The sequence below is a fragment of the Triticum dicoccoides genome, chromosome 7B, assembly GCF_002162155.2.
Source record: "Triticum dicoccoides isolate Atlit2015 ecotype Zavitan chromosome 7B, WEW_v2.0, whole genome shotgun sequence".
Lineage (NCBI taxonomy): Eukaryota > Viridiplantae > Streptophyta > Magnoliopsida > Poales > Poaceae > Triticum > Triticum dicoccoides.
In genome coordinates, this window is record NC_041393.1 from 50455468 (window position 1) to 50476643 (window position 21176).

The 21176-nt window shown below is 46.3% G+C and overlaps 2 protein-coding genes across 2 annotated transcripts; one reads left to right on the forward strand and one right to left on the reverse strand.

Moving 5' to 3' along the window:
• Positions 1 to 267: 267 nt before the first annotated feature.
• On the forward strand, positions 268 to 5107 carry LOC119336913 (pyrophosphate-energized vacuolar membrane proton pump). The gene is made up of 8 exons (XM_037609004.1): positions 268 to 603; positions 2053 to 2624; positions 2757 to 3136; positions 3215 to 3301; positions 3387 to 3717; positions 3915 to 4325; positions 4410 to 4469; positions 4563 to 5107. The coding sequence occupies exons 1-8, from the start codon at positions 363 to 365 to the stop codon at positions 4767 to 4769; spliced, it is 2289 nt and encodes a 762-aa protein (XP_037464901.1). The 5' UTR covers positions 268 to 362; the 3' UTR covers positions 4770 to 5107.
• Positions 5108 to 6248: 1141 nt separating this feature from the next.
• On the reverse strand, positions 6249 to 9519 carry LOC119336914 (heparanase-like protein 3). The gene is made up of 9 exons (XM_037609005.1): positions 8766 to 9519; positions 8634 to 8670; positions 8340 to 8523; positions 8077 to 8225; positions 7743 to 7976; positions 7314 to 7509; positions 7106 to 7231; positions 6881 to 6980; positions 6249 to 6785 (listed from the first exon to the last, which is right to left on the reverse strand). The coding sequence occupies exons 1-9, from the start codon at positions 8976 to 8978 to the stop codon at positions 6453 to 6455; spliced, it is 1572 nt and encodes a 523-aa protein (XP_037464902.1). The 5' UTR covers positions 8979 to 9519; the 3' UTR covers positions 6249 to 6452.
• Positions 9520 to 21176: the final 11657 nt, after the last annotated feature.

Below are 21176 nucleotides of genomic sequence, written 5' to 3' on the forward strand. Positions count from 1 at the left end.
CAGATTCTACCGATACCGAGGCAGGCGCAAAAGAAAAAAAAGAGAGAAGAGAATCGAATCCCCTCGCAAATACCACCGGATAAAAAGATACCCTATCCCCGGGGCCCACCTGCCATTGGGTCCAGGATGGCCGCAGAAAACTTACAACGGGACAGAGGGACTCTCTTACGAGCAGCCCCCTCCGTTCCTTACTAACCACGTACGGGTCCCATTTCCCTCTCCTCGCCACGGGCCGCGGCCGCTATATAAAGCGGCAGGCATCCCGAGCTCGGAGGCACGCAGAGAGCGAGAGACCCGTCCCCCCCTCACCCCCCGCCGCCTCGTCCGTACCGTCCGTTCGGTCCGTTAGGGTTTCGTCAGCCATGGCGATCCTCGGGGAGCTCGGGACCGAGATCCTCATCCCCGTCTGCGGGGTCGTCGGCATCGTCTTCGCCGTCGCGCAGTGGTTCATCGTCTCCAAGGTCAAGGTCACCCCCGGCGCCGCCTCCGCCGCCGCCGGCAGCAAGAACGGCTACGGCGACTACCTCATCGAGGAGGAGGAGGGCCTCAACGACCACAACGTCGTCGTCAAGTGCGCCGAGATCCAGACCGCCATCTCAGAAGGTGAGCTCAGGCCCCCCGACGGTGGTCCCCCCCCACCCCTCCCCCTCCCTCCCACTCTCTCCCCAGATCTGGGGCGGGCGTTGCTCGGCGCGCGCAGATCCGCCCGTTTCGCGGCCGTTTCTCCGGAGGAAGCGGCCGCGCTTCGAGCGCGGATAATGTTTGAAACTGCCGGGTAGTGTATTGCCTACAGAAAGGTAGAATCTTGCTAGACTGCCACCCCTTTTCAGGGCCAAATGGCTCGGATTGTGGCCGTCCGTTGGCTCGTTTCGTCGATTCTAGCGCTGATCTGCGCGGTGAAATTTCGAATTTCAGCTCAGCCGTGCTCCTAGAGTGTTTTTCCTCTTTAGGGAAGGATAAAACCATGAGAAAGCTCAACTGTTGCGATGCTAAAAGCTCTTCCTTACTTCCTTTTATGCAAAAGGAAACCGAATCCGGGCGCCGGAGCTTTTGATTCGCCCGTGGGCGCTGCAGAACAGTGTCGTTTCCCCCCAAACCATGCCGCGCCCCTAAGATATTTGTCACTCCTGACTTAGTTCCAAATCTGTAGGATTTCGAAGTGGGCTCTTTTGTCACCTTTGCTTGTTAGATCTTTGTTTATGCGGCTCCATGTGGGGCTTGCTAGGCTAGCAAATCACCATTTTCCATTTTTTCAATCTGAATGAAATGAATGAAAATTGACATCAGATGCTTGTGTTTGGTGCTAGATTAAGGCTTCAATAAACAGTTCTTTTAATGCCTTGAGCGGTGCCCGTGCTCTGCGTCGGTGCTGTAGTAAAAGATGCAGCTTTCAGTGGGCAACTGCACATCTCTACCGTCGCTGTCTTATTTTAATTAGAGTATCATACTCTTGGTAGTGGAAGGTGCGTGATGGATCTGCCAAACGCAGCAAGCTAGACAGGTTGTGAGCTGCCTTGACTTAGCTCACTCCACTGCCCTGGGTAGGCAGATCCAGACCTGAAACGTCAGGCTCATGGATAAGGATCCCGGCCATCTGTCACTGACGTGTCAGTTTGTCCCTAGCCTTGTGAGATTGCCATCTCCATCCTCATCCGATGCGTGTCCTGTTTCTTGGGGTTCGGTGATTGGTGTCACCAATTTGTTTCTTCTTTGATTGGGACGTGTACAGTGGAAGATCTACTCTTGGAATTGTCTGCTCGATAGGATTGGGTGCGTGGCTTGCTGCTCTCCCCTAGATGTAAAACGGCAGTGGGTGGTAGATACTCCTAGTTGTTTGTCAATGTGTCAGTCTCTAGGTAGATCCTATTTCGTTACTTACTAATTTCAGGAAGATACAATTGAACTAATTTCAGGAAGATACAATTGAACTGAGGTTATCTAATGTAATAATATGTGCACTGTTAGCTGTAATGAAAGGCTGACTTTATTTAATGTAACTATTTAGTTTGATCATATGATTTATGTGTAACAATTAACTTTTATTGTGAACAGGAGCAACATCGTTTCTTTTCACCATGTACCAGTATGTTGGTATGTTCATGGTCGTCTTTGCTGCGATAATCTTCCTCTTCCTTGGGTCGATTGAGGGATTCAGCACCAAGGGCCAGCCCTGCACCTACAGCACGGGCACCTGCAAGCCAGCTCTCTACACCGCCCTCTTCAGCACTGCATCTTTCTTGCTTGGAGCCATCACATCTTTGGTGTCTGGTTTCCTTGGAATGAAGATCGCCACATATGCCAATGCCAGGACGACCCTGGAAGCAAGGAAGGGTGTTGGGAAGGCATTCATCACCGCTTTCCGCTCTGGTGCAGTCATGGGCTTCTTGTTGTCATCAAGTGGGCTTGTGGTTCTTTACATCACCATCAACGTGTTTAAGATGTACTACGGTGATGACTGGGAAGGTCTTTTTGAGTCCATCACTGGTTATGGTCTTGGTGGGTCTTCCATGGCTCTGTTCGGAAGAGTTGGTGGAGGTATCTACACCAAGGCTGCTGACGTGGGTGCTGATCTTGTTGGCAAAGTTGAGAGGAACATTCCTGAGGATGACCCAAGGAACCCAGCTGTGAGTTCTCTTCTCTCTTCTCAGCTTTTGGCTAATCGTTTTAGGCAAATTAGGAGACTTTCCTTACAATTATACTGTGACTGTTATGCTTCATGGCATATCCTGTGCTGAACTTGGAACTCTTGTTTGCAGGTGATTGCTGACAACGTTGGTGACAATGTTGGTGATATTGCTGGAATGGGATCAGATCTCTTTGGTTCATACGCAGAATCTTCCTGCGCTGCTCTTGTTGTTGCTTCTATCTCATCTTTTGGAATCAACCATGATTTCACTGCGATGTGCTATCCACTGCTCGTGAGCTCTGTCGGCATCATTGTTTGCTTGCTCACCACACTCTTTGCAACTGATTTCTTTGAGATCAAGGCTGCAAGCGAAATTGAACCTGCTCTGAAGAAGCAGCTCATCATCTCCACTGCTTTGATGACTATCGGTGTTGCGGTAATCAGCTGGTTGGCTCTCCCAGCTAAGTTCACCATCTTCAACTTCGGTGCTCAGAAGGATGTGTCCAACTGGTAATTTATTTGTCAATATTTGTTATTCAATTCTGCAATGCTGTACTCCCTTCTGAATATGCTCTCTTGGTTTCACAGGGGCCTGTTCTTCTGTGTGGCAGTTGGTCTGTGGGCTGGTCTGATTATTGGGTTTGTGACCGAGTACTACACTAGCAATGCCTACAGGTAAGGAACCCATTAGTTTCTAGTTATATTATTGTTCATATTTTGTGTTACGGTGTCTTATCCCCCAATTATTTCCTTGTGGCAGCCCTGTGCAAGATGTTGCCGATTCCTGCAGAACTGGTGCTGCCACCAACGTCATCTTCGGTCTTGCCCTGGGTTACAAGTCAGTCATCATCCCAATTTTCGCTATTGCTGTCAGCATCTACGTCAGCTTCTCTATTGCTGCAATGTACGGCATTGCAATGGCTGCTCTTGGCATGCTTAGCACAATGGCAACTGGTCTTGCTATCGATGCTTATGGTCCCATTAGTGACAATGCTGGTGGAATTGCTGAGATGGCTGGCATGAGCCACAGAATCCGTGAGAGGACTGATGCTCTTGATGCTGCTGGCAACACAACCGCTGCTATTGGAAAGGTAAATTTTCCTGCTCTACATTTGTTGGGTAACTCCTTTTTGACTTGACTACTGTTGTTCTTTGCCATATTGAGAAGTTAAAAGTATTTGATAAGATGATCAATTTGATTATTGTGGAATTAGGCAGTGGGGGATGGGTTTGTAGTGAAAGCCACTTTATTGGTTATGTAACTCCCACTTTGCATATAATCTTGCAGGGTTTTGCCATTGGATCAGCTGCTCTTGTGTCCCTGGCACTTTTTGGTGCTTTTGTCAGCAGAGCTGGTGTGAAGGTCGTCGATGTCCTATCTCCCAAGGTGTTCATTGGTCTGATTGTCGGAGCCATGCTTCCGTACTGGTTCTCTGCCATGACCATGAAGAGTGTTGGAAGTGCTGCTCTCAAGATGGTTGAGGAGGTCCGCAGGCAGTTCAACACCATTCCTGGACTGATGGAGGGAACTGCCAAGCCCGACTATGCCACCTGTGTCAAGATCTCCACTGATGCTTCCATCAAGGAGATGATCCCTCCGGGTGCTTTGGTCATGCTCACCCCCCTCATTGTCGGAACCCTCTTCGGCGTGGAAACCCTGTCTGGTGTTCTGGCTGGTGCCCTTGTTTCTGGAGTACAGGTATCCTAAGCGCTCTCTCCTTTCTTCCTCTGAGTACCTCTGAATCCGTTTGTTCCAGGCATTTACCTAGTTCCTTTCTTACAGATCGCCATCTCTGCTTCCAACACCGGCGGTGCATGGGACAACGCAAAGAAGTACATTGAGGTAAATATTCACAGAAGCCCTGATTGTTCACTTTTTTTGGACATTATATTGATGAGCCAATATATTCATCAACTTCTTCGCTGCTTGTTTCAGGCCGGCAACAGCGAGCACGCGAGGTCCCTTGGCCCCAAGGGTTCAGACTGCCACAAGGCCGCTGTGATCGGCGACACCATCGGAGACCCCCTCAAGGACACCTCAGGCCCGTCGCTCAACATCCTCATCAAGCTCATGGCCGTCGAGTCCCTCGTGTTCGCGCCCTTTTTCGCCACGTACGGAGGTGTGCTGTTCAAGTACATCTAGAAGACTCGTTGAGCGGACTTAGAATCTACGGACACCATCACCATCACGAATAACTCTGCCCCGCCCGCCCGCCGTTCGTATGTTGTGCGCTGCTGTTATTTTTGGTTCTCGTGTCATTATTCCAGGATTGCCGCAGTTTACCCCCCACTTTCCCTTTGGCCTCTTGGGTGTGTTACGTTAGTCTCACCATTACCGGCTTGTAGCTCTATGTAGTAGAAGAGAGAGACCGGATGTCCTCGGTCATTATTGGTATGTGTCTGGCAAATTTTCCTCGTCCCATGATGACGACGATAATGTTTGAACCCTTGAACGATGATATCATGACGATTGTTGCATCATCTCTCCTGTGCCAAGTATTTATTCTTACTCAGCTAATCTGTGTGCACCTGTGGCTTGCTGCTGCTCGATCTGCATAAGATCAGATAGATAGAAGTACTACATCGGAATGCAGGAATGTTCTGTTCTTGTGGGGAAAATGCCTGGAAATTTCTGCATGAAACCAACAAATTTCTTTGAAAAATCCTGTCGAAGCAGGAGAAAATCAATGAAGACACGAAATGCATGGAAGCGCATAGAAAATTACCAACGGAAGGAACACATAGTCAAAAATAAATGGCCTGAAGATGGAAAGACACATGAGGGGACATGACCGTGCAACACTATTACTATTTGCAGAAGAAATATGATTTGCTTGAAAGGGAAAATGCTTGAATTGGAGGCCATGAATCTTAGCGAAGATCCAGAAGAAAAATTTGACTCTATTTTCAGAAAGTTAACCCAATTAAATCACAAAAGATATAAAATAAATCTGATAAAGAGATGGAGCAACAAAAATAACAATTCTGCACCATCGTTTCCGATCATGCGCAATAAGATTAGCTAGACAAAAGTGCGCATCATGTGACATAATCCTACACTGCCAAATTTGCTAAATAAAGTAGCTAGCAATCTTCTCAGAGCAGCAGTTCCACAACCAAAGAAACAAAACAAAGATACGATCTGATAAACTGATGTCTTCAGCTCTGCAGATGTATCACTGTTACCAGCATGGATTTAGCACTAATATCATAATCATCAGTTGTATAACTGTCCAACAATACAAAATGTAAAAAAAAAAAACCCAACGTATTCTTCAAGATTTATCATTTTAGACATGCCCGGGTCATTGGTGTGTGTCTGGCAAATTTTCCTCGTCCCATGATGACAGACGATAATGTTTGAACCCTTGAACAATGACATCATGACGATTGTTGCATCTCTCCCGTGCCCAAGTCTTGATTTATTTCAGCTAATCTGTGTGCACCTGTGACTTGCTGCTCGATCTGCGTAAGATTAGCTAGATAGAAGTACTACTTCAGAATGTAGGAATGTTCTGATCTTGTGGGAAATGCCTGGAAATTTCTGCTTGAATCTGTGGAAGTAGTTGGTTTCCCGTTGCCTCTTTGATTCGGAATAGCACTCAGAAGAAAACACAAGCACTCAGAAGAAACCAGGAAAGAGTTTATTCCCATTGCCTCTTGTTTCACTAATTCAATTTTCCCTCCAAACTTATTACATCTAATCACACAAAGCCACACACTCTCTTCAGCCATCTTATAACTACCCTAGCTAGGATGGACATGCTTAGCAAGCCACCCTTTTATCACCACTACCTATACCAACAAGAACACCAAAAAGCCCTAACTAAGCACACGCAGGGGCATGGTAATCCGGCATGTGGACGAACACGATGGACCGGGGCGCCACGGCGATGGGCCGCGCCGCGTCCACCTTGACAGGCTCCATCCCGGGGATGCTCCCGTCGGCGCCGGCGGCCAGCGCCCTGCCGTTCAGCAGCATCACCTGGCTCTGGATGTTGCCGCCCTCGGGCGTGAGGTGGTACTCCTCCCTCGCCGCCCCGGGCGGCTGAGCAAACCTCCCCCCGTGCTTCCTTCCGGCGTGTGCGCCGCGGCCCGCCACCGAGACGTGGTTCGTCGCGTTGACGTGCAGGTTGATGAGCAGCAGGGTTATCCCCGGCTGAAAGAGACATGCAAGGATAAGGGTCAGTGGGTGATGAGACTGTCGATTTTGCTGTGGTGATGTTAAGGTGTAGGATCGTCTGGGTCGCTCACAGCATGCTTTGCGCAATGCGCGTAGGCGCGGACCATGTTGGTGCCCGTGAACTTGGCTTCCAGCACCTTGGTTCCCATCAGGCGATGCCACAGCAGAGCACTGCAGAGGAAACATTGAAAGGAACAAATGTCATGGAAGTGAAAGCTTCAGACACTTTCAGGCAAGTTCCTATGTCATTAGCCATTGGTTGCACAGTAGAAGGTTATGTAGCATACTGATCCTACCTGTAGTAGTCAGGATTTGGCTGGAAGGTGGTTGTGTTCAGCAGGCCGTAGTTGCCGCCGATGAAGCTCTGCCTGCAGTAGCTCTTGGTGTCGAATTTCGCCGACATGCCGAGCTGATCCAGGAACCTGGAAACCACAACAACCCTGATAAGAACAGCCTGATCAAGAACATCCGCTGAATTTCCATCTCAAGAATCTCTCATCTTACCAGAAGCTGAACACAAATGCGTCGGTGACAAGGTGATGCCCACTGTTGTAAGCTCCTCCAGACTCCCCGACCCAGGCGACGGCCGACGTCCCTGCGGCTTTCAGCAGCCCCTGGAGATCCCTGAACGGGCCCGCCATGCCGTCGAGCGTCTTCGGGTTGAGTATCCTGTCCATCAGCTGTGTGTCCCTGTCCACCCCTGCAATCGTCCAATGTTTGGCAAACGAGTTCAGGACCGGTTCATGTATGCATGTACTCCCTCCGTCCGAAAATACTTGTCATCAAAATGGATAAACAATGATGTATCTAGAACTAAAATACATTTTGATGACAAGTATTTCCGGACGGAGGGAGTATCTTTCTGCCTGAGAATTATGTAAAATGCGCCGAATTATCGCGCTTGCGATGTCGCGGCGAGCTCGCATTGCGTACCCGCCCCTAGGTTGTAGATGTGGTGGGTCACCACGTTGAGCATGTCGGGCTTGGTCTTGGCGATGAACTCGCCGTACCAGCGCGGGTCGAAGAAGCCGCCGGGCGCGAGCACCAGCGGCTTCTCCGGGCTGCCCCGGTAGATGGTGTCCACCGTCGTCTTGAGGGCGATCGCGTCCTTGACGTACTGAGCCACGCCCACCTTGGTCCCGACGCCGGTGCCGCTGAGCTCATTCCCTGCGAGGAGAGCAACACATTTCGAAATGAAATTCATTGTCTGACTGAAGTTCAGTGTGGAGTTTCTCGGTTCAGTTAACAAGGGAAATGGAGGACGTACCGAGCTCCCAGCCATAGATTTTGTAGCCCTTGCCGGCGGTGTACCGGATGAAGGACGCCGCGTTCGTGGTGTCCCAGTTGCCTCCCATGGCCCCGCCCTGCAGTGGCACCCGGCCGTTGAGCGCGTTCAGGCCAAACACGATCTTCGCCCTGCGGGTTCAGAGTGGAACGAAGTCCATGTGATGTGATGATCTTCTGATCTTCAGAACCGAAATCATGGAATGAACTCGAAGGAAGGAGGGGAAGGTTCATGGTGGAAAGTACCCAGATTTCTCGAAGAAGGCGTTGAGGTCGTCCCAGCGGGGCATGGGCAGGCAGCCCTGGGTGAAGCCGAACATCTCCGACTTGCTCTTGTTGAACGGCGCGCACGGCCCCGGCCGGTCCGCCGTGCCGTACACCACCTTGTCCTGCAGCGAGCCGCCCAGCCGGAGCACCAGCGGCGAGAAGGCTGCAAATCAAAGGGGAATTCCAGAACCGTTGGCAAGGGTCGGTCGATGAGCCGCGGCCGCGCATGGCCGACAAGAAAGCTCTAGCGGGATGGGATGGATGGTGGCCTACCTTTGATGGCATTGAGCAGGATTTTGTTGGAGAGATCCTGCGCGGGGTTGAGAAAGAAAGAAAATGGTGTCAGTTCGCCGGCGGTGACGGGAGGGGAGAGGGGGTGCCGGTGCCTCGGTGGTGACCACTGACTAGGTTGAGGAGGGATGCGTTGCCCCAGCTGCAGGTGCCGTAGTCGCACTTGTCCGGCGGCCACCAGTCGAGGGTGGCGCAGACGAAGTCCTCGCCCGTGGCCGCAATGGCGCGCCGCCCGTCCACGGCGACGGCCCCCGCCTCCGCCGCCGCGCCCTCCCGCAGCACCGCCAGCAGCCAAAGCGCCCCGACAAGAAGCCGCAGCCCGGCCATGCCTCAGCCTCACAGAGCAGAGCAGAGGTCTCTCTTCACTCTCCACTCACTCCACTCGCTGCCGCAGCCGTCCACGAAGCGCGTACGGACCTACCCACACGACGGGGTTGGCAGGCAGGCAGGGCAATGGCGCTCGATGGATTGATCGTACTGGCCGGCCACCTACACGGCGCCTAAATAGTAAATGGCAAGAGGCCAAGGCGCAGGCCGTGGACGCAGGGAGAGGGAGAGAGAGGGAGGGAAACGGAAGGGGAGGATAAGGCGGGTGGCGGTGGGTCTAGCTCTAAGGCGCCGGATCGGCGGTCCGTCCGTCCGACAGCGCGGAGCGCCAGGGCGCCACTTCACTCGACCACTCACTGCCCGCTCGGTTACCGGCCTCGATCCGTCGTCCGCGCTGTCGTCGTCGTCCGCGTTTTCACCGCCATTGTCGAGCTGCTCCATGCAGGACGGTGACGCGGTAAGCCCGGCGGTGAGGCTGGCTGGGCGGTTAGCGGTTAGCGCGATTTTGACTGGGCGCAGGACAGCAGCGGGGCGAGGGCGCTGTAGCGGCGCAGGGGGGAGTGGTGGGTGGTGCAGTGGTCAGGAGGATGAGCAAGGCTGCCCAATGGTATAGCTAGGAGCAGTAAATATGAAGCCACGGGGCTGGATTGGACCCACCTTGCACCATTGCACTGCATGCTCCATGATCTTTAATTCTTTATAAATATCCAGCAGTACATCTTTGGATCGACAACATACACGAAAAGGGCAGTACCATTCTTGATGCAAACCGTTTACACGATTTCGGACGACATGATTATAGTGGGTAGATCCATGATTATAGTGGAAAAACACAGTGAAATACTCCCTCCTTATCAAATTACAATACGTTTTTTTGACACGGTACAAAAAGTTACGGTAATGATAACTCCGGGAGTTAAGCATGGCAACCCGAACAGATTTAGATGGCAAGTTTAGTTTGCGTGAGATTAGGGAAACATGGCAATTTTCTGGAAAAAAAAGAAAAAAGATAAAGTTGCCATCCCCTATGAACTAAAGTTGCCATGTAAAAACGTTCGGAAAGAAATGCTCAAAATCCAAAAGTTCAGGAGTTATTGGATTCCAAAAGTTACCAGTCGGGGTAGCCCATTGTACGTACAACCGTCGTTCAGAGCTGGACAATACGATGCGAGAGGTAGAGCTAGCTGGCCGGATACATACATGCATGTGGCCGTACAACAACGAACCCCACACTCCACCACTGGTCCTCCTCCTCGTGCTCTCTTCTCCCATCCATCCTAAAATGGCCCGAGCAGAACTAGTTGGAGCACCATGCGCGTTCGCTTTCCTCTGTGGTCCGTAGTGGTGGTGGGCTAGGGCTAGCGGAGAAAGGTCGTCGACGGCATGGCATGGGGCTGGCGCGCCCTTCGCAGCACAGCTAAGCTACGACTGGATGCCAATTGCCAAAGGAAAAGTTAAGGGAGGCCACGGTCTATACTTTGAACAGAAGAGGAAGGTGTCGTCGTCTGCCAGTGATCTTCCCCGGTTTGCTCACAAGCTAGGGCGGTTCTTGGGAGCCCACAGGGTAGGTAGGTGTACCATCGTGTTTCACCAAGCCAGAATTGATGTGTGTGTGGGTGGGGGTGTGTGTGTGGGGGTGCATAGAGCGTGTCACGTGTTTCTAGATCGGCAATTTGACTAACCTAAATATTAGATGCAAGGACAATTTTGCGTTTAGAAATTTCATCCATAGATGAATTAAGAACCATATGATTTTTGGTGACGTATAACGCATATTTGGTTATTCAATTCGACAACCTAGAAGCACATGCATGCCCATCCAGACGGAGGGCGTAAAATGTCTTGTGAACGAGAAAACCTTTCACTGGATTATTAGATGTGAGCAAACTGTTTTCACTGCATTATACGTGTTTCTACTGCATTACATGCATCCTAGAGGGGTTTACCATTTAAGAAACTGCTAAACATCTTCTGGAGAGGCCATCCCAACAATAATAATAATAATGATGAATGCACATAAAAAAAGTTATTTCCGGAGGAAGGGAGTACATCACTAGCTGGACATACAAGCAACCCCTACTCTGAACTGCCCCATTTATTGTTGCTAAAAGCTCTTGTATGACAAACATCTTGTATCTCCCAGAGATGTCCAAATCCACTTGGAGTGATCAACCTCTTTAACCTTTAATCCAAAAATAATAGACAAACCTCTTATAGCTTCCAAATAAACTTGCATCGAAGATATGCCTAAATCTACTTGGAGTAGCCAATCTCTTGTAGCTTCAAAATTAATAGGCCAACGTCTTGTAGCTTCAAGACAAATTTTGCATCTTCGAGATATGCCCAAACATAGTTGGAGTGACCACTCTCTTCTAGCTTCCAAATTAATATACCAACATCTTGTACCTTCAAAATAGATTTTGTGTCTCTGATATATGCCCAAATCTACATGGGGTGATCAACCTCTCGTAGTATTACAAATTAATAGACGAAACTTTTGTAGCTTCCAAATAGATATTCCATCGTCGAGATATGCCCAAATATACTTGGAGTGATCACACTCTTCTAGCTTCAAAATTAGTAGACCAACATCTTATACCTTCAAAATAGCTTTTGTGTCTCTCAGATATGCCCAAATCTACATGGGGTGATCAACCTCTCGTAGTATATTAATTACTAGACCAAACTTTTGTAGCTTCCAAATAGATATTGCATCTTCGAGATATGCCCAAATATGCTTGGAGTGATCACTCTCTTCTAGCTTCCAAATTAATAGACCAACATCTTGTACCTTCAAAATAGATTTTGCGAGTCTCAGATATGCCCAGATCTACATGGGGTGATCAACCTCTCGTAGTATTACAAATTAATAGACGAAACTATTGTAGCTTCCAAATAGATATTCCATCTTCGAGATATGCCCAAATATACTTGGAGTGATCACTCTCTTCTAGCTTCAAAATTAATAGACCAACATCTTATACCTTCAAAATATATTTTGTGTCTCTTAGATATACCCAAATCTACATGGGGTGATCAACCTCTCGTAGTATATTAATTACTAGACCAAACTTTTGTAGCTTCCAAATAGATATTGCATCTTCGAGATATGCCCAAATATGCTTGGAGTGATCACTCCTTCTAGCTTCCAAATTAATAGACCAACATCTTGTACCTTCAAAATAGATTTTGCGAGTCTCAGATATGCCCAAATCTACATGGGGTGATCAACCTCTAGTAGTATTACAAATTAAAAGACGAAACTATTGTAGCTTCCAAATAGATATTCCATCTACGAGATATGCCCAAATATACTTGGAGTGATCACTGTCTTCTAGCTTCCAAATTAATAGACCAACATCTTGTACCTTCAACATAGATTTTGCGTCTCTCAAATATGCCCAAATCTACATGGGGTGGTCAACCTCTCGTAGTATTACAAATTAATAGACGAAACTAAAAGTGCAACTAATCCCCGTGTGGTTTTGGTAATTCATAACAACATATAGCTCATTGAACTAATATCCATTCAAGTTAAATGTTTCAAAAAGTTCAATGATTGGCATGGCACAGACTAGAGATGTGGACCCCTCAAAATGCTAAGGACACATATTGGCAAAAGCTCAAGACTCTTATTTTTCATTTTAGTGATCCAAGATATCATTGAGTCCATAGGAAAAGCCAATACTATTAAAAGGGGACGAGGTGTTGCTTAATGGTCTACTTGCTCAAAATGCTTAGTGATATGCTCCAAAGCCCTCAACCACTTTCTCATTTCCACATATGTCCTAAACCTAAAGTCAAATTCGGCCTCACCGATTTGATCTATCCGGCGCCATCGAGTTCACTTGACATAGCCATAGCCAGAAACCCTAATCAGTTCGATCTCACCGATAGGGAACTTGGTCTCACCGAGATGGGATTGCAAACTCTCTGTTTCCCTTCATAATGTTTTGGTCATACCGAGATGAGCCATCGGTCCCACCGAGTTCGCAATGTAAACTATCTGTTTCCTTTTTGTACCATTTCGGTCTCAGCGAAATGAGTGATCGGTCCCACAGAGTTTGCTTGACCAAATCTCTGTTTGCTTATTGCTGAAATTGGTCTCACCGAGTTCGTGCGATCGGTCTCACCGAGATAAGGTTTTGCCCTAACCCTAGCGCATCGGTCCCACCGAGTTGATCTTGTCGGTCCCACCGAAAACCCTAACGTTCACATTTTGAACTAGACCGGTCTCACCGAGTTTCACTATTCGGTCTCACCGAGTTTGGTAAATTGTGTGTAATGGTTAGATTTTGCGTGGAGGCTATATATACCCCTCCACCCCCTTCTCCATTTTTGAGAGAGCCATCATAACGTGCCTACACTTCCACTACTCATTTTCTGAGAGAGAACCACCTACTCATGTGTTGAGACCAAGACATTCCAATCCAACCACAAGAATCTTGATCTCTAGCCTTCCCCAAGTTGCTTTCCACTCAAATCAGCTTTCCACCATATCCAAATCTATGTGAGAGAGTTGAGTGTTGGGGAGACTATCATTTGAAGCACAAGAGCAATGAGTTCATCATCAACACAACATCTATTACCTTTTGGAGAGTGGTGTCTCCTAGATTGGTTAGGTGTCTCTTGGGAGCCTCCATCAAGATTGTGGAGTTAAACCAAGGAGTTTGTAAGGGCAAGAAGATCGCCTACTTCGTGAAGATCTACCCAAGTGAGGCAAGTCCTTCGTGGACGATGGACATGCTGGGATAGACAAGGTTGCTTCTTCGTGGACCCTTTGTGGGTGGAGCCCTCCGTGGACTCACGCAACTGTTACCCTTCGTGGTTGAAGTTTGCATTAACGTGGATGTACGATAGCGCCACCTATTGGAACCACGCCAATAATCTCTGTGTCTACATTGTGTTTGCCCTCTCCGAACCCTTCCCTTTTACCTAATATGCAATGTTTTACATTCCGCTGCTATACTCTTAGAATTGTATGTGTAGGTTGATTGCTTGACTTATGTTAAGTTGCTAAAATCCGCCAAGACTTAAAATTTGGAAAAGGCTAGATTTTTATCTAGTCAAGTAGTCTAGTCACCCCTCTCTAGACACTTTCGATCCTACAAGTGGTATCAGAGCTTTGGTCTCTATTTGCCTTGATTTCCATAGCTTTGGTGATCATAGCCTTGGTTTCACAACCTAGGAGAGTATGGCTTCTAGCAAGGGAAATTATCACCGTAGAGGTACTTACTTTGATGGTACTAATTTTGCTAGTTGGAAGCATAAGATGAAAATGCATATTCTTGGACATAACCCCGCCGTTTGGGCTATTGTGTGTATTGGTTTGCAAGGTGAATTATTCGATGGAAGAGAACCAAATCGTGAAGCAACCGCGGAGATGCTGCAATACAATGCTCAAGCTTGTGATATCCTCTTCAATGGATTGTGCCTTGAAGAATTCAACAAAATCAGCCGTCTTGAGAATGCAAAGCAAATTTGGGATACTTTGATTGATATGCACGAAGGTACCGAGTCCATCAAGGAATCCAAATTGGATGTGCTTCAAAGTCAACTTGACAAGTTCAAAATGAAGGATGGTGAAGGTGTCGCTGAAATGTACTCTAGGCTTGCTCTCATCACAAATGATATTGCCGGCCTAGAAAGTGAAGAGATGACCGACAGATTCATCATCAAGAAGATCCTAAGAACCTTGGATGGAAAATATGACATTGTGTGCACATTGATCCAAATGATGCCCAATTACAAAGATCTCAAGCCAATGGAAGTCATTGGAAGAATTGTTGCTCATGAGATGTCACTCAAGGATAAGGAAGAGCTTCACAACAAGTCTAGTGGTGCTTATAAAGCTTCATGTGATGCTCCTGCCACATCAAGTGAAAAACAAGTCTTCAATGAAGAATTGAGCTTAATGGTGAAGAACTTCAACAAATTCTACAAGAGTAGAAGTAAATAGAGAAGCTCCAAGTCAAGATTATACCATGACAAAAGATCTTCTAGTCGTGATCGCAATTGCTACAATTGTGGAAGACCCAGATACTACTCCAATGAGTGTACGAATCCCTACAAAAGAAAATAAGACTCATATAAAAGGAGAAGTAGAAGAGATGAATCTCCTCCAAGAGAGAGAAGGAGTAGAGATGATCGTTATGAGTGAAGATCCTCTCGCAGAAGCAAGAATTCAGAAAGGAAGGACAAGTCATCAACGATCTACACAAAACAAAGACATCAAGCTCATGTTGGTGTGAATGGGTATCCGGTTCCGACTCCGACAACCACTTTGAGAGAAGTTATCACTCCGACTCCGAATATACTCAAGATGAAGGTGTTTCCGGTCTTGCACTTGTGTCAACCAACTCCTACGACATATTTGACTCACCAAATGAAGGAATTGGAAGATGCTTCATGGCTAGAGGCCCTAAGGTATCACACCCCGAGTATATTGATTTCAATAGTGATGAAGATGCTTTGCTAGGTGGTGATGAGTTACTTGTTGAGAATGCTAGTGATGAAAACTATGGTGAAATCGCTATTAATCATGCTAATCAAGATGAAACGAATGACAATGATAAGAAGGAGATTGAGCGTCTAACTAAAGAACTAAACATTCTTAAGTTAGCTCATGAAACTACTTTAGAGGATCATCGAGAACTTTTAAAAACTCATGAGAAGCTACGCTTCGAAAAGCTCAACCTAGAGCAAGAGCATGGTTCTTAAATGATCTTCAAAAGAAAAGTTCTTCTTACATTGCCAAGCGTTTACTCTTGTCTACTTACATGCCACAAGTAAAATCTAGCAATAAGAGTAAGAAAGATTCTTCTTCTAGTAGTAACAATAATCATGCTAAATCCAATATTGTTGCTTCTAGTTGTTCTCTTGATTCCACTAATGATTCTCTTAGCCAAGTTACACTTGAGCAAAAAAATAGCTTATTGAAGGGAATTATAGAGAAAGGTGTTTACAAGAGCCTTGCCGAGGGTAAACAATTTGAGGAAATTGTACGCAAGCAAGGAAGGCACCGGAAGAATCAAGGTGTTGGTTTTGAACGGAAGTTCAATGCCAATGGAGTTGAGTGGGAAGAAGATCAATACCCCAAGATGAAGTTTGTTCCTCAACAAGAGAAGTATGATCCTACTTCCTTCAAGGGGACACAAGCTCAAGATGATCTTCCACTACAAGACCACAAGCTAAAAAGCAAAGACAAGCTTCAAGAGGAGATTGATGCATTTGAAGAAGCTCCAAAGGCCTTGGTCAAGTGGGTTCCCAAGACTATATCAAGTTCTACTTCATCAAGTACGACTACAACTCCAAGGATTCCCATCAAGTTGATGTGGATCCCAAAGAAGAACTAGAGAGTTCTGGAGGGTGACTCCGCCAATCTACTTCACTCATATTCGTATTGGCAAGGACAAGTGCAATCAACTTCCACATCTTGCACTAGTTCAAGGAGTCACAAACCCTCTTGCTAGTAATTCAAGGGACAAGGTAACCAAATGCTTTCATAGACATCATCATATGTGAACTTCACTCTATGTCTATGGATATCCTTGTTTGTTCCTTTTGGGACTAACCCATGTAGGTATTGAAAGTGCAACTCACTCCAATGGATTGCTCCAAATGATCTACATCCATATTCAGCACCCACATCTTCAACATCTACATGAAGTTATCATCGACAAAACCCAAGGTTAGTTCATCCCTCAAAAAGGGGATATCACATCTAGGGGGAATTTTACTCTAAGAATTGAGCTAATGCAACTCTAATGGTGTGAACACAAAAATGTTTTATGTAAAAGTGGTAACCCTACTTGTGCTTAAATGATGAGTATGACCTATGATCAAATGTTCTCATTTCACTCCTAAGTCAATATACTCATATATATAGATGGCCTAGTCATCGCCAATTGATTGATAGATGCTAGAGCGTTTGTGCATGCTTTGCCACATATTTCATTTGCTATCTTATTATGTGAGCATGCTGGTTGCATAATTTTCTCCATTCGAGGACATCCATTTGTTGCTTTGTTTGTTTGGATTTTCTTTTTGCCAAATGGATGGACAAGAATGCCTAAGTACCCCCTATAGCTATCTATGTTTTTCTCGTCTCAAACTCTATTCATGCTACATCACAAAGTTTGATCAAGTCATATTAGAACCCTTTGAGTGAGGAGCACTCGGAGCCACTGATTCGTCATAGGCTTAAACTTCCAAAACCTCTTAGTGCATTTCGGTCTGACCGATTCATTCCATTCGGTCAAACTGAGTTCATTAAGTTGATCTAGATTTTAATCTCGGTGCAACCAATTTGAACTTTTTGGTCACACCGAGTTGCAGCAACCGCTAGCGATTTTGCATCTCGGTGCCACCGAGTTGTTCCACTCGGTCACACCGACAGTGTCTGGATATATATACCCACGGGCCGAAAATTTGGAAATTTCTCCAAACCCTTTGCCCGCGCCTGTCCAGCTCTATCGACTCGTGGTCTCCGTATCATCCTCTCGTCGCCAGCGACCTCCTTCTGCTGGTCTCCGCCGCCGGCAATGGGAATCTTCACCATCGTTGTCGCTGTAGTGAGTTCATTGCCAAGTTAGGGTATGAACTCGACCCCTTGTGCAATATTTAACTTCTATTCTTGCACTAAGGACAAATTCATGATTCTTGCCACGATTGAGATCCTTCTATCCAACCAGAACATCATCTTGATTAGTTTTGATCCAAAAACTTAGGGTTAGGTTTCCGTCAAATTCATCTCGGAGCGACCGATTTGGATAATTCGGTCTCACCGATTTGGCCTAGGACATTGCACATGTACTACTCGGTCTGGCCGAAGTGTACAAATCGGTGTGACCGAGTTTACTTTCTCAGTGAAACCCTAGCAATCTTGGAGTCACCAAACTGTGTCTCGGTCTGATCGATCTCACATGTTTAGACTCTAAAGTTACTTTGGTGTCACCGAGTTTGTCATATCGGTAGCTCCGAAATGCTTTTTGGTAGAAAACTGAAACTAAGTTTTTGACTCATTTGTTTTTTAAAATGTCTGTACTTTGTGATGCTCACCCACTCTATCTCAACATATCCATTCACAGGGTCAGCCTTCAGTGTCAGAGATGTCAGATAACAATGATAGCCAGAACAGGTCAGAAGAGCATGAAAATCTGAGTGAGGCCACTAGTCCCTCAAACAACAGTTATGATGAGGGTAGCAGAAGCACCCCAAGCAACCTGCCTATGGTTGCAACCAGGTAGAGAAGGAAGAAAACTTCAGACTCTGAAGATGAGGATTTTGAGATTGAGGAAGTCACCTCAAAGAAGAAAGTTGTCAAGAAAGAATTTGGCTCTGCAGCTTCAACCAAGCCTGGCATGAAGAAGAAGGCTCCAGCCAAGAGAATCCCCATGTCCAAAGCCAGAGCCTCAACTCAGGAAACAATGGAGTTCACCCTTGAACCAAGAGAAGAGGAGGCTGCTGGGGGGAAGAAAAGGAAGGAAAGGGTCAAGAAGACCATGGCCAGAATGATTGGAAGACCATCAATGGTCAGGAAATCAGAAGAGGAGGAGGAAGAGCCCATTGCACCTCTTTCTAAAACCCAGAAGTTGATGGAGGATGCAATCAAGTCACGGGCTGCTCCATCTAAGCCCAAGACTGCCCCCAAGGCTGCTCCTGCTGCACAAGCTTCTAAGCCAGCAGCACCCAAGAGATCCATAAGAAATATCCCAGCTGCTGAGAAGAACAAGGCCCCAGTGCCTGAAATTCAAGAAGATAAAGAAGGCCAAGTGCTCAGGAAGCTCAAACCAAAAATTCCAGATCATGATGATTCTCATTCAGTTGCAGAAAACATGAAGTTGAGAAAATATGCAGGTTTCAGACTGTGGAGACAAACAGACACATATGCTACAAGGAGAAGGGTTGTTGTGGATTATAGGTTTAACACCAAGGAGCATTGGGACTTCTATGAGACAATTATTTTGGACAAGAAGCCCATTGTCAGTGATATGAGGTGGGTTGACTGGAAATATATTGATAATAATGTTGACTACTTCCCTGGAGTGCATGAGAGCTTCAGACTGAATGATGTTGACAAGCTTGTTGGACAAAAACTTACAAAATGGAATGATGAAATGGTCATGCAATTTTATTCAATTGCACATTTTTACCTAGATGGAAAGATTGTCTAGATGACTGAAGGCACAAGATATCTATCTACTGTTGTTGAATGGGCCAAGTTGATAAATGCCCCTGCTGAAGAGGACAATGACATTGATGTGTATGCAAATCCTAGGAAGGACCACAATTCCATAGCACATATGTACCAGGAAATTCCTGATAAGGCTTTGGAAACTCATAAATTTGGATCCATCTACTATTTTCTCTCTAGGTTATCCACTATCAACACCATTCTGAGGCACACTTTGCTTCCCAAGTCAGGAGATGACAGGATGATCAGAGGGCACTCAATCAACTTGTTGCCTTTTTTTGATGTGCCACAGAAGTTCAAAGGGATGACCCTTATTGTTGAAACAATTAAGAGGACTGCAGCAGATCAGAAGAGATCATGTGGTTATGCCCCACACATTTAGATGCTCATCAACTCTAAGATGGGCACATGCACATATCTTTTGGACAAAGATCACCTTACCCTGAGGCCAGACTTTGAGGACAATGAAGTTGTCATGGATGCATCACATCCTACATCAGTAGAGGCTCAGGAGAAGAGAGAGGAAGCAAAGGCAGATAAGGCAGCACAGTCTTCCAAAGTTCCAGATGCTTCAGCTGTGAATCTCAAGACCAAGAAGGATCAGCTTAGCTATCTCCTTGAGGCCACATTGAGGATTGAGAAAGGACTAGCAATCCTGACACAAAACCAAGAAAGTCTTGAGAGGATCATTGAAACAAAATTTTATGATCTAGACTTGAAGGTCACAGATATCCAGACCACAATTGAGCAACTTCAAGAAGAAGCAGAGGAAAGGAGAGGGAGAGCTACCACAAATGCTTTTTAGAGAGGGCCAAGGGCATAAAGGTCTGTAGTTGTGCCAGCCAGTGATACTAGAGCTACCACTTCAGCACCTGCAACTACTGCCCCAGTTGCCCCTGTAGTTGCAACTCCACCAGCTCCACATACCTCTTTAGATGCTTTTGTTGAAGGACTTCTCTCCACGCCATCTTCGCACCTGGAGATCGTGCTTAGAGTGCCACATAACACTATGCATTTTCGAGCTTTTTGGTAACTTGTTTCCAAAGGGGGAGAAAGTGTATTGATCATAGGCTGAGAGAGAGAGAGAGAGAGAGAGAAACTTTTGCTTTATTTTCCTCTCTTGCTACTTGTTAATTACGTGTTTGGTTGCTACATTATTTATGCTTGTGTGCGAGATACTCCTATGATCATGTGTTTGATCATATTATCCTTTAATGTGTGCTTAAATGTTGATATTTTATCTCTTATGTATGATCAATCTTGTTTGCCTTGGTGATGAGTGCATATTTCTTATATTCTTTCATTTTCAGCACTCCACCAAGATGTATGTGACATGGAAGAGTAACCCATGATCCTAATCGATTATGCATTTGCATTCAAAAGCAAATTTCAAATAATGCACAAATTTAGGGGAAGCTCTTGCTTATCACATACTTCTCAAAGCAATGATTTACTTCATTTATATTATCATTTGTCGAAGCTTTGATCTATATGTTGTCATCAGTTACCAAAAAGGGGGAGATTGAAAGTGCAACTAATCCCCAGGTGGTTTTGCTAATTCATAACAAAGCTCATTGAACTAATATACATTCAAGTTAAATGTTTCAGAAAGTTCAATTATTGGCATGGCACGGACTAGAGATGTGGATCTCTCAGAATGCTAAGGACACATATTGGCAAAAGCTCAAGACTCTTCTTTTTCAGTTTAGTGATCCAAGATCATATTGAGTCCATAGGAAAAGCCAATACTACTAAAAGGGGATGAGGTGTTGCTTAATGGTCTACTTGCTCAAAATGCTTAGTGATATGCTCCAAAGCCCTCAACCACTTTCTCATTTCCACATATGTCCTAAACCTAAAGTCAAACTCGGCCCCACCGATTTGATCTATCCGGTGCCACCGAGTTCACTTGACATAGCCATAGCCAGAAACCCTAATCAGTTCGGTCTCACTGATAGTGATCTCGGTCTCACCGAGATGGGATTGCAAACTCTCTGTTCCCC